At 52.1% G+C, this 13793-nt stretch overlaps 1 protein-coding gene across 2 annotated transcripts in view; it reads left to right on the top strand.

Moving 5' to 3' along the window:
- The window catches only part of LOC109882937 (transcription initiation factor TFIID subunit 4), a 151789-nt gene that overhangs the window by 66924 nt on the left and 71072 nt on the right, over positions 1-13793 (top strand). Inside the window, exons 3-7 of one of the 2 annotated variants that reach the window (XM_031831203.1) lie at positions 8452-8568; positions 9115-9279; positions 9561-9683; positions 10396-10485; positions 11168-11371. In XM_031831203.1, the coding sequence (XP_031687063.1) occupies positions 8452-8568; positions 9115-9279; positions 9561-9683; positions 10396-10485; positions 11168-11371 (699 nt within the window). The remainder of the gene's footprint in view (positions 1-8451; positions 8569-9114; positions 9280-9560; positions 9684-10395; positions 10486-11167; positions 11372-13793) is intronic. The other variant, XM_031831204.1, reaches the window with a different exon arrangement.

Raw genomic sequence — 13793 nt, 5'->3', positions numbered from 1 at the left:
GCCCAGCCACAGCCTTCCTACCAGCATGGTACTGTGTTACTTAGTGCCCAGCCCCAGCCCTCCTAACAACATGGTACTGTGTTACTTAGTGCCCAGCCCTCCTACCAACATGGTACTGTGTTACTTAGTGCCCAGACACAGCCCTCCTACCAGCATGGTACTGTGTTACTTAGTGCCCAAACCCAGCCCTCCTACCAGCATGGTACTGTGTTACTTAGTGCCCAAACCCAGCCTTCCTACCAGCATGGTACTGTGTTACTTAGTGCCCAGCCACAGCCCTCCTACCAGCATGGTACTGTGTTACTTAGTGCCCAGCCACAGCCCTCCTACCAGCATGGTACTGTGTTACTTAGTGCCCAAACCCAGCCCTCCTACCAGCATGGTACTGTGTTACTTAGTGCCCAACCACAGCCCTCCTACCAGCATGGTAGTGTGTTACTTAGTGCCCAGCCACAGCCCTCCTACCAGCATTGTACTGTGTTACTTATTGTCCAGCTCTCCTACCAGCATGGTACTGTGTTACTTAGTGCCCATCCCTCCTACCAGCATGGTACTGTGTTACTTAGTGCCCAGCCACAGCCTTCCTACCAGCATGGTACTGTGTTACTTAGTGCCCAGCCCCAGCCCTCCTAACAACATGGTACTGTGTTACTTAGTGCCCAGCCCTCCTACCAACATGGTACTGTGTTACTTAGTGCCCAGACACAGCCCTCCTACCAGCATGGTACTGTGTTACTTAGTGCCCAAACCCAGCCCTCCTACCAGCATGGTACTGTGTTATTTAGTGCCCAAACCCAGCCTTCCTACCAGCATGGGACTGTGTTACTTAGTGCCCAGCCACAGCCCTCCTACCAGCATGGTACTGTGTTACTTAGTGCCCAGCCACAGCCCTCCTACCAGCATGGTACTGTGTTACTTAGTGCCCAAACCCAGCCCTCCTACCAGCATGGTACTGTGTTACTTAGTGCCCAGCCACAGCCCTCCTACCAGCATGGTAGTGTGTTACTTAGTGCCCAGCCACAGCCCTCCTACCAGCATTGTACTGTGTTACTTATTGTCCAGCTCTCCTACCAGCATGGTACTGTGTTACTTAGTGCCCAAACCCAACCCTCCTATCAGCATGGTACTGTGTTACTTAGTGCCCAAACCCAGCCCTCCTACCAGCATGGTACTGTGTTACTTAGTGCCCAGCCACAGCCCTCCTACCAGCATGGTACTGTGTTACTTAGTGCCCAAACCCAGCCCTCCTACCAGCATGGTACTGTGTTACTTAGTGCCCAGCCACAGCTCTCCTACCAGCATGGTACTGTGTTACTTAGTGCCCAAACCCAGCCCTCCTACCAGCATGGTACTGTGTTACTTAGTGCCCAGCCCCAGCCCTCCTACCAGCATGGTACTGTGTTACTTAGTGCCCAGCCACAGCCCTCCTACCAGCATGGTACTGTGTTACTTTGTGCCCAGCCACAGCCCTCCTACCAGCATGGTACTGTGTTACTTAGTGGCCAAACCCATTCCTCCTACCAGCATGGTACTGTGTTACTTAGTACCCAGCCCCAACCCTCCTACCAGCATGGTACTGTGTTACTTAGTGCTCAAACCCAGCCCTCCTACCAGCATGGTACTGTGTTACTTAGTGCCCAGCCCCAGCCCTCCTACCAGCATGGTACTGTGTTACTTAGTGCCCAGCCCCAGCCCACCTACCAGCATGGTACTGTGTTACTTAGTGCCCAGCCACAGCCCTCCTACCAGCATGGTACTATGTTACTTAGTGCCCAGCCCCAGCCCTCCTACCAGCATGGTACTGTGTTACTTAGTGCCCAGCCCCAGCCCACCTACCAGCATGGTACTGTGTTACTTAGTGCCCAGCCACAGCCCTCCTACCAGCATGGTACTGTGTTACTTAGTGCCCATCCCGCCTACCAGCATGGTACTGTGTTACTTAGTGCTCAGACCCAGCCCTCCTACCAGCATGGTACTGTGTTACTTAGTGCCCATCCCTCCTACCAGCATGGTACTGTGTTACTTAGTGCCCAGCCACAGCCCTCCTACCAGCATTGTACTGTGTTACTTAGTGTCCAGCTCTCCTACCAGCATGGTACTGTGTTACTTAGTGCCCAGCCCCAGCCCTCCTAACAACATGGTACTGTGTTACTTAGTGCCCAGCCACAGCCCTCCCACCAGCATGGTACTGTGTTCCTTAGTGCCCAGCCACAGCCCTCCTACCAGCATGGTACTGTGTTACTTAGTGCCCAAACCCAGCCCTCCTACCAGCATGGTACTGTGTTACTTAGTGCCCAAACCCAGCCTTCCTACCAGCATGGTACTGTGTTACTTAGTGCCCAGCCACAGCCCTCCTACCAGCATGGTACTGTGTTACTTAGTGCCCAGCCACAGCCCTCCTACCAGCATGGTACTGTGTTACTTAGTGCCCAAACCCAGCCCTCCTACCAGCATGGTACTGTGTTACTTAGTGCCCAGCCACAGCCCTCCTACCAGCATGGTAGTGTGTTACTTAGTGCCCAGCCACAGCCCTCCTACCAGCATTGTACTGTGTTACTTAGTGTCCAGCTCTCCTACCAGCATGGTACTGTGTTACTTAGTGCCCAAACCCATTCTTCCTACCAGCATGGTACTGTGTTACTTAGTGCCCAGCCACAGCCCTCCTACCAGCATGGTACTGTGTTACTTAGTGCCCAAACCCAACCCTCCTATCAGCATGGTACTGTGTTACTTAGTGCCCAAACCCAGCCTTCCTTCCAGCATGGTACTGTGTTACTTAGTGCCCAGCCCACCTACCAGCATGGTACTGTGTTACTTAGTGCCCAGCCACAGCCCTCCTACCAGCATGGTACTGTGTTACTTAGTGCCCAGCCAAAGCCCTCCTACCAGCGTGGTACTGTGTTACTTAGTGCCCAGCTCCAGCCCTCCTACCAGCATGGTACTGTGTTACTTAGTGCCCAGCCCACCTACCAGCATGGTACTGTGTTACTTAGTGCCCAGCCACAGCCCTCCTACCAGCATGGTACTGTGTTACTTAGTGCCCAAACCCAGCCCTCCTACCAGCATGGTACTGTGTTACTTAGTGCCCAGCCACAGCCCTCCTACCAGCATGGTACTGTGTTACTTAGTGCCCATCCCTCCTACCAGCATGGTACTGTGTTACTTAGTGCTCAGACCCAGCCCTCCTACCAGCATGGTACTGTGTTACTTAGTGCCCATCCCTCCTACCAGCATGGTACTGTGTTACTTAGTGCCCAGCCCCAGCCCTCCTAACAACATGGTACTGTGTTACTTAGTGCCCAGCCCTCCTACCAACATGGTACTGTGTTACTTAGTGCCCAGACACAGCCCTCCTACCAACATGGTACTGTGTTCCTTAGTGCCCAGCCACAGCCCTCCTACCAGCATGGTACTGTGTTACTTAGTGCCCAAACCCAGCCCTCCTACCAGCATGGTACTGTGTTACTTAGTGCCCAAACCCAGCCTTCCTACCAGCATGGTACTGTGTTACTTAGTGCCCAGCCACAGCCCTCCTACCAGCATGGTACTGTGTTACTTAGTGCCCAGCCACAGCCCTCCTACCAGCATGGTACTGTGTTACTTAGTGCCCAAACCCAGCCCTCCTACCAGCATGGTACTGTGTTACTTAGTGCCCAGCCACAGCCCTCCTACCAGCATGGTACTGTGTTACTTAGTGCCCAGCCACAGCCCTCCTACCAGCATTGTACTGTGTTACTTAGTGTCCAGCTCTCCTACCAGCATGGTACTGTGTTACTTAGTGCCCAAACCCATCCTTCCTACCAGCATGGTACTGTGTTACTTAGTGCCCAGCCACAGCCCTCCTACCAGCATGGTACTGTGTTACTTAGTGCCCAAACCCAACCCTCCTATCAGCATGGTACTGTGTTACTTAGTGCCCAAACCCAGCCCTCCTACCAGCATGGTACTGTGTTACTTAGTGCCCAGCCACAGCCCTCCTACCAGCATGGTACTGTGTTACTTAGTGCCCAAACCCAGCCCTCCTACCAGCATGGTACTGTGTTACTTAGTGCCCAGCCACAGCCCTCCTACCAGCATGGTACTGTGTTACTTAGTGCCCAAACCCAGCCCTCCTACCAGCATGGTACTGTGTTACTTAGTGCCCAGCCCCAGCCCTCCTACCAGCATGGTACTGTGTTACTTAGTGCCCAGCCACAGCCCTCCTACCAGCATGGTACTGTGTTACTTTGTGCCCAGCCACAGCCCTCCTACCAGCATGGTACTGTGTTACTTAGTGGCCAAACCCATTCCTCCTACCAGCATGGTACTGTGTTACTTAGTACCCAGCCCCAACCCTCCTACCAGCATGGTACTGTGTTACTTAGTGCTCAAACCCAGCCCTCCTACCAGCATGGTACTGTGTTACTTAGTGCCCAGCCCCAGCCCTCCTACCAGCATGGTACTGTGTTACTTAGTGCCCAGCCCCAGCCCACCTACCAGCATGGTACTGTGTTACTTAGTGCCCAGCCACAGCCCTCCTACCAGCATGGTACTGTGTTACTTAGTGCCCAGCCCCAGCCCTCCTACCAGCATGGTACTGTGTTACTTAGTGCCCAGCCCCAGCCCACCTACCAGCATGGTACTGTGTTACTTAGTGCCCAGCCACAGCCCTCCTACCAGCATGGTACTGTGTTACTTAGTGCCCATCCCGCCTACCAGCATGGTACTGTGTTACTTAGTGCCCAGCCCTCCTACCAGCATGGTACTGTGTTTCTTAGTGCCCATCCCTCCTACCAGCATGGTACTGTGTTACTTAGTGCCCATCCCTCCTACCAGCATGGTACTGTGTTACTTAGTGCCCATCCCTCCTACCAGCATGGTACTGTGTTACTTATTGCCCAGCCCCAGCCTACCTACCAGTATGGTACTGTGTTACTTAGTGCCCATCCCTCCTACCAGCATGGTACTGTGTTACTTAGTGCTCAGCCCCAGCCCTCCTACCAGCATGGTACTGTGTTACTTAGTGCTCAGCCCCAGCCCTCCTACCAGCATGGTACTGTGTTACTTAGTGCTCAGCCCCAGCCCTCCTACCAGCATGGTACTGTGTTACTTAGTGCCCATCCCTCCTACCAGCATGGTACTGTGTTACTTAGTGCCCAGCCACAGCCTTCCTACCAGCATGGTACTGTGTTACTTAGTGCCCAGCCCCAGCCCTCCTAACAACATGGTACTGTGTTACTTAGTGCCCAGCCCTCCTACCAACATGGTACTGTGTTACTTAGTGCCCAGACACAGCCCTCCTACCAACATGGTACTGTGTTACTTAGTGCCCAGACACAGCCCTCCTACCAGCATGGTACTGTGTTACTTAGTGCCCAGCCACAGCCCTCCCACCAGCATGGTACTGTGTTCCTTAGTGCCCAGCCACAGCCCTCCTACCAGCATGGTACTGTGTTACTTAGTGCCCAAACCCAGCCCTCCTACCAGCATGGTACTGTGTTACTTAGTGCCCAAACCCAGCCTTCCTACCAGCATGGTACTGTGTTACTTAGTGCCCAGCCACAGCCCTCCTACCAGCATGGTACTGTGTTACTTAGTGCCCAGCCACAGCCCTCCTACCAGCATGGTACTGTGTTACTTAGTGCCCAAACCCAGCCCTCCTACCAGCATGGTACTGTGTTACTTAGTGCCCAGCCACAGCCCTCCTACCAGCATGGTAGTGTGTTACTTAGTGCCCAGCCACAGCCCTCCTACCAGCATTGTACTGTGTTACTTAGTGTCCAGCTCTCCTACCAGCATGGTACTGTGTTACTTAGTGCCCAAACCCATCCTTCCTACCAGCATGGTACTGTGTTACTTAGTGCCCAGCCACAGCCCTCCTACCAGCATGGTACTGTGTTACTTAGTGCCCAAACCCAACCCTCCTATCAGCATGGTACTGTGTTACTTAGTGCCCAAACCCAGCCCTCCTACCAGCATGGTACTGTGTTACTTAGTGCCCAGCCACAGCCCTCCTACCAGCATGGTACTGTGTTACTTAGTGCCCAAACCCAGCCCTCCTACCAGCATGGTACTGTGTTACTTAGTGCCCAGCCACAGCCCTCCTACCAGCATGGTACTGTGTTACTTAGTGCCCAAACCCAGCCCTCCTACCAGCATGGTACTGTGTTACTTAGTGCCCAGCCCCAGCCCTCCTACCAGCATGGTACTGTGTTACTTAGTTCCCAGCCCACCTACCAGCATGGTACTGTGTTACTTAGTGCCCAGTCCTCCTACCAGCATGGTACTGTGTTACTTAGTGCCCAGCCCACCTACCAGCATGGTACTGTGTTACTTAGTGCCCAGTCCTCCTACCAGCATGGTACTGTGTTACTTAGTGCCCAGCCCTCCTACCAGTATGGTACTGTGTTACTTAGTGCCCAGCCACAGCCCTCCTACCAGCATGGTACTGTGTTACTTAGTGCCCAAACCCAGCCCTCCTACCAGCATGGTACTGTGTTACTTAGTGCCTAGCCACAGCCCTCCTACCAGCATGGTACTGTGTTACTTAGTGCCCAAACCCAGCCCTCCTACCAGCATGGTACTGTGTTACTTAGTGCCCAGCCCCAGCCCTCCTACCAGCATGGTACTGTGTTACTTAGTGCCCAGCCCCAGCCCTCCTACCAGCATGGTACTGTGTTACTTAGTTCCCAGCCCACCTACCAGCATGGTACTGTGTTACTTAGTGCCCAGTCCTCCTACCAGCATGGTACTGTGTTACTTAGTGCCCAAACCCAGCCTTCCTTCCAGCATGGTACTGTGTTACTTAGTGCCCAGCCCACCTACCAGCATGGTACTGTGTTACTTAGTGCCCAGCCACAGCCCTCCTACCAGCATGGTACTGTGTTACTTAGTGCCCAGCCAAAGCCCTCCTACCAGCATGGTACTGTGTTACTTAGTGCCCAGCCACAGCCCTCCTACCAGCATGGTACTGTGTTACTTAGTGCCCAAACCCAGCCCTCCTACCAGCATGGTACTGTGTTACTTAGTGCCCAGCCACAGCCCTCCTACCAGCATGGTACTGTGTTACTTAGTGCCCAGCCACAGCCCTCCTACCAGCATGGTACTGTGTTACTTAGTGCCCAGCCCACCTACCAGCATGGTACTGTGTTACTTAGTGCCCAGCCACAGCCCTCCTACCAGCATGGTACTGTGTTACTTAGTGCCCAGCCACAGCCCTCCTACCAGCATGGTACTGTGTTACTTAGTGCCCAGCCCTCCTACCAGCATGGTACTGTGTTACTTAGTGCCCAGCCACAGCCCTCCTACCAGCATGGTACTGTGTTACTTAGTGCCCAAACCCAGCCCTCCTACCAGCATGGTACTGTGTTACTTAGTGCCCAGCCCACCAACCAGCATGGTACTGTGTTACTTAGTGCCCAGCCCACCAACCAGCATGGTACTGTGATACTTAGTGCCCAGCCTCCCTCTCACTGTCTTCCCTGGTGCTATTAAGAGAGTCTTCTGTCTTGACAGTGGGTACAATAATCTGGATTGTCCAGTAAAGGACTGTGCAGTGATGAGTCATTACAAATTGTAGGGATCTACCAATATAGGATTGATTCTTGGCTGAAACAATAACAGATATTTCATACCGATATGGCAAAAAAAACAAGTTTGCACATTAGCAAGCAAAGGACACTGATTCATTCATATTAGTTGTGACCTTCATTGTATTAAAGGAACTTATTTAGTCCTTCCCATTGAATAGTATTACTGTACCTCGGCATCAGCATCACAGTGTTTTCTCTTCTGTTCTTCTCTGGATCAGATCCTCTCTGTTTCATCCTGTGGATCCACAGTGATTTACTGTCACTTCCTACTATAATGACCTTTCTCCTCCACGTCTTCAGGGCATGTTGCACTTCTCCTTCTCCTCGTCTTGAAGGCACATTGCTTTTGTGTTTTCTCTCTGTCCCCTCTCTCTGTCATCCTCTCTCTCCTTCTTCATCCCCCCACCTCTGACCCTGTCTCACCTGCCCCTCCTGCACTGACCCTGTCTCTTCTGCACTGACGCTGTCTCTCCTGCACTGACCCTGTCTCTCCTGCACTGACGCTGTCTCTCCTGCACTGACGCTGTCTCTCCTGCACTGACCCTGTCTCTCCTGCACTGACCCTGTCTCTCCTGCACTGACCCTGTCTCTCCTGCACTGACCCTGTCTCTCCTGCACTGACGCTGTCTCTCCTGCACTGACGCTGTCTCTCCTGCACTGACCCTGTCTCTCCTGCACTGACCCTGTCTCTCCTGCACTGACCCTGTCTCTCCTGCACTGACCCTGTCTCTCCTGCACTGACCCTGTCTCTCCTGCACTGACCCTGTCTCCCCTGCACTGACCCTGTCTCTCCTGCACTGACCCTGTCTCTCCTGCACTGACCCTGTCTCTCCTGCACTGACCCTGTCTCTTTTTCTTGCTCTCTGTTTATTTTCTGCAGTCTCCTGTGACCTCTCAGGCTATTCGGCCATGTCCTCCTCCTGTCCAGGCCAAGATGGTGCTGTCTCCCACTCCTAGCCCTGTCCTCCAGATCTCCTCCTCCCCTGCGCCACCTTCTGTGAGCAGACTCTCCACTACAGAACTTGCCATCTCTCCATCCTTCCATCCCTGTCAGACCCTCCTCTTCTACCCATCCCTCCATCCTGTTCCTCTTCTATCTTCTCCTCTTCCTCCTCCTCCTCCTCCTCCTCACCTTTTTACCAACACAAACCTAGAAGTTTATCTAATCTGGGGGCATCCCATTTGACCCTTTTAACAGAATAGAGAAATAATTATTCAATGATATATTCATTCAAAATTAAATTATTTGTGTATAGCTTGCACTTTACATAGTTTTGTCCAAGACCAGTGGGGGAACACAGGTGGGGGATTACTGGTATGTTTAAGGTTTTCTAGTCAGGTACATCATTATTGGGAGGAGCTGTTTTGCTTGAATGTCCCCCAGTCCCCTCTCCTCGCCTCTTCTCTGTTCAGCAATGTCCACAGAAGTCAGGACACCCGATGTGACAGGAGCGCCATGCTGTTTCCCTCCTGTTCTCTGTGGCCTTGCTGGAAGCTCCCTTCACGTCCTGTTTATCTCTCTGTCTGCTCCTTGCTCTTCCAGAAGGGCCCCATGGCTCCGGTTGTGGCAGTGACGGCTCCCCAACAGGCCCCCGTGGTAATGGCCCCCCAGGCCCAGGTCCAGGCTGGGGCCCAGGCCGCCTCGCAGCCAGCCCTGCCCCAGCAGACCAGCGCCCCTGTAGCCCCAGGAGCCTCTGTCATCTCCCAGGTCTGCACTCTGCTCTGCTCCAGTCTGCCGGCCTCCTCTGGGCTGGTTAGGCTCCTCAACCCCCAGTGCTGTCACAGCTGCCAGCTGGCTGGCTGTGTCACCACCATGGCCATGACCCCACACAGCTGGGCATAGTGGCAGAGCCTCACACACAAACACATGTACATACACTAACACAATCTTCCCCGGTGTCCTCTCCGATCCCCAAACACGGAACGATAGTGTCCTACATATTTATTGATAAAATCATATCTTTACATGCTTATTTTGCCATTTCCTAGGAGATGCAGGAGAATGTGAAGAAGTGTAAGAACTTCTTGGCCACCCTGATAAAGCTGGCTTCCCACAACTCTCCGTCACCTGAGACCTCCAAAAATGTCAAGTCACTGGTCCAGGATCTACTGGTGAGTCTCACTACCGTAACTCATTATTTTACCTCTACATTACCACATCATTACATTGTTTCTACATTATCTCTACATTACTGTGTTATCAACAGAGAAACATGGAATGCTACTTTCTTTGCCCTACACTCTTAGAAAAAAAGGTACTATATAGAACCGAAAAGGGTTCTTTGTTCACATAAGAGAACCCTTTGAAGAATGATTTTTGGTTCCAGGTAGAACCCTTTTGATTCTAGGTAGAGTCCTTTACACAGAGGTTATACATGGAACCCAAAATAATTCTACCTGGAACCAAAAAGGCTTCTACCTGGAACCAAAAAGGGTTCTCCTATGGGGAGCCAAATAACTATTTTGGAACCCTTTTTTCTAAAAGTGGAGGAAGAATATTTCTGACATTGACAGGTTGTGTGATGTAATGTATTTCTTCATCTGTAGATGGCATCATTAAACTCTAACATGATCCAGAGTGATGCTGTTGTTTAGGACATTATTTATTCAGAGTTGTTAATGAGATGTATCCCAGGGGGATGTTAAAATGTAAATCAATATGAACACCGTCATTGAGGTGATTTCACCTCATCTCAATGTGCTCAGAAATCACATTGCACATCGCCTCAATCACATGCTCTGCTCTCTGTTGTACAAGTGTGTCACATCACATAACAAGAAGCTGACGGTGTTAATAAACCTCCCTCTCTTCTCCTGCTCACAGGATGCTAAGATTGAGCCTGAGGAGTTCACCAACAGACTGCAGTCAGAGCTCAAGTCGTCTCCTCAGCCCTACCTGGTCCCCTTCCTCAAGGTTTGTACTGTATCTACTCAGGATACATTTGGACACTCCTCGTCATGGATGTAAAAGCATTGGGAGTTTCTACCATTGTAAAATCAATGTAAGAAAGTGTGCAAGTGTAACCTTCAGGAGAAAGGTGGAGAACGTAAAACAGCCAGAGTGGCAGTGGAGAGGCCAGCCCATGTGACCCAGGCAGGGGCCGCTCCCCTGGCCTGACTTCAGACTGTGTGTGACAGTGGCCCCTGCAGCTGTCTGTGCCAGTAGCCAGCAGGCCTCTCCAGCCATTCGTGATGAGTGTCACATCATGCCACTGCCACCCAGCCTTCCCTCCCTGAGCAGAGCAGAGCCAGCCAGCCACAAACACAGTCATGTTGTCATGCAATGTTAGGACGTTTACATCAAAATATGCCACAGACCAAACATTTTTCAGGTCTACTGCTGGAGTGTTTGTCCCAAATGTTTGGCTAATGGATGAGCACTTGTCCATTGAGCATACATGTCAAGTATAATACACGTCATTTTAATATTCACGATATGGGACAATTATTTGTTATAATGATATCTATATTTGTACAACAATGTAATAATAATTTGCACATTTGCTAATTTAGAATATATAAAAACATTTAATGGCTTGTTTCTACTATGTAAGGTATGTTAATACCCCTGTTGTGTGTGATCTGCCCGGCAACAGAAAAGCCTCCCGGCCCTGCGGCTGTCTCTGCTCAACATTCAGCATTCCCTGATCCAGCCTCTGCCGCAGGCCAAAGCCACCCCCACCCCCACCACAGGCACCAGCTCTGCCATCATGGCCGTCCCAGCTGTCCGCGGCCGCCTCCCCAACAGCGTCAGCACCACGGGGGCCAGTGTCGGGGCCCAGGGACACATAGCTGCCCTGGTAGGTACAGTACACTCACAGTCATAGCTGTCTCTACACTCACACTTCCAGTCACAGAGATCAGCCACAGTCATACAGTCCACTGGCCCAAACATAGATGACCCCTGGTTATGACTCCCTGTGGAAGTATTAGAACTAATAGAACATGTTTTGGCCTCGGTTCTGTTGTTAAGGTTGATGATACTGTAATAATCTGATACTTATCAGTGGAGTAAATAAGTGTTTATTCTAGATTTCCAGAGTTTTGATTGCGTCTTCACTAAATCCAAGGTCATTTGTCTTGGTATGTACCTAAGCACCAAAGGAGTAATGAGTAAGGCTCCCCAGGCCCCAGTAGTAGAGATGTGTCTCCCAGTGCTCAGAGACTGAGACAGAGCTGGATGTGGTCCAGTGGGGAACAGCTTCACTGACAGGCTAGGCCAGCACACCACTGACCATACAGAGGCTTAGCCAAGGCAGCTGGCCACGGGGCTGGATCACTGCACTCCCATGGGGTCTGTGTGTGTGTACGTTTGGTGTGTGTGTATGTGTGTACGTTTGGTGTGTGTGTGTACATTAGGTGTGTGTGTTTGTGTGTGTGTGTGTATGGCTATGCCTGTGCCCAGCGGTGTGTGTGTATACACATGTGAGTCAATGGAGCGCAGTGCTGGCTCACAGAGGAGAGGCCTCCATGGAGACCCGCTGGCATCCGATGCTGGCGGGGACATCCCCTCTCTGAGGACAGACTGGCAGGGTAGCCTGGGCTGAGGCACAGGGCTGGGTGGTGGTGCCCTCCGCACCACTCATTTGCTGCTGCTGGTTGGGAGGGTCGCGGGTGAGGGGAGGTAACTAGGTCATAGCTGGGTCAGTTTGAGAGCTGCTGTGTGTGGCTGCAGCTGTACAGCAGTTACTGTAGTGGAGCACTGTCACAGAGGAGAGGAGATGGACTCTGACTCTGCTCTGCCACCCCCCCACACATACACACACACAAACACAAACAAACAAACAAACAAACACAGGGCTCTGCTCTCCCACCAGACTATTGGCTGATCCTGTGTCAACTCAATCACCAATGGTCTGACATTCATAGCAGTTGTAATTACTAGACTGTAGCTCCTGGTATAACACCAGTCTGAAGCTAACACTTGGTTCAGGTTTTGGAACCAGGGAACCCTGTATGTTCTTTATAGTGTGTTCCTAAAACAACCCCAAAAATGTCCCCACTTTTCGATTCTGGAACTTACTTGTGATTTTCTCAAACTGTGTTTGCCAGAGGTGCTACCTTCTCTATTCTGGCTGCTGAATATATTTTCCTCTTTGAGGCCCTGCAGGGAATCTCTGGGAGAAATGGCCTCTATCTTTTTCAACCCTTGAACAGTAATATAGCATGTGTCAGGGAATGGAAAACAAGGCTAAAAAATATGCAGTGAGAAGCAAACTGGTGTGAATGGATGGCTGTGCCTCAGGCCTGTCCCACAGCTAGGCTGCATGCTAGGAAGGAAGTGGCTCTATTAGCGCAGAAGCAAGCCCCCCTCTCCTCTCCTCTTCTCCTCTCCTCCACTTCCCTCTCCTCTCTTCCACTTCCCTCTCCTCTCCTCCACTTCCCTCTCCTCCACTTCCCTCTCCTCTCCTCCACTTCCCTCTCCTCTCCTCCACTTCCCTCTCATCTCCTCCACTTCCCTCTCCTCCACTTCCCTCTCCTCTCCTCCACTTCCCTCTCATCTCCTCCACTTCCCTCTCCTCCACTTCCCTCTCCAATCTTCCACTTCCCTCTCCTCCACTTTCCTCTCCTCTCCTCCACTTCCCTCTCCTCCACTTCCCTCTCCTCTCCTCCACTTCCCTCTCCTCCACTTCCCTCTCCTCTCCTACACTTTCCTCTCCTCTCCTCCACTTCCCTCTCCTCTCCTCCACTTCCCTCTCTTCCACTTTCCTCTCCTCTCCTCCACTTCCCTCTCCTCTCCTCCACTTCCCTCTCCTCTCCTCCACTTCCCTCTCTTCCACTTTCCTCTCCTCTCCTCCACTTCCCTCTCCTCCACTTCCCTCTCCTCCACTTCCCTCTCCTCTCCTCCACTTCCCTCTCCTCTCCTCCACTTCCCTCTCCTCTCTTCCACTTCCCTCTCCTCTCCTCCACTTCCCTCTCCTCCACTTCCCTCTCCTCTCCTCCACTTCCCTCTCCTCTCCTCCACTTCCCTCTCATCTCCTCCACTTCCCTCTCCTCCACTTCCCTCTCCTCCACTTCCCTCTCCTCCACTTCCCTCTCCAATCCTCCACTTCCCTCTCCTCCACTTTCCTCTCCTCTCCTCCACTTCCCTCTCCTCCACTTCCCTCTCCTCTCCTCCACTTCCCTCTCCTCCACTTCCCTCTCCTCTCCTCCACTTTCCTCTCCTCTCCTCCACTTCCCTCTCCTCCACTTCCCTCTCCTCTCCTCCACTTCCCTCTCTTC

The sequence above is a fragment of the Oncorhynchus kisutch genome, linkage group LG8 (assembly GCF_002021735.2).
Source record: "Oncorhynchus kisutch isolate 150728-3 linkage group LG8, Okis_V2, whole genome shotgun sequence".
In the NCBI taxonomy this organism is placed as follows: domain Eukaryota; kingdom Metazoa; phylum Chordata; class Actinopteri; order Salmoniformes; family Salmonidae; genus Oncorhynchus; species Oncorhynchus kisutch.
The sequence above is the reverse complement of the archived record's forward strand: the minus strand, read 5'-3'. Positions and strand labels throughout refer to the sequence as shown.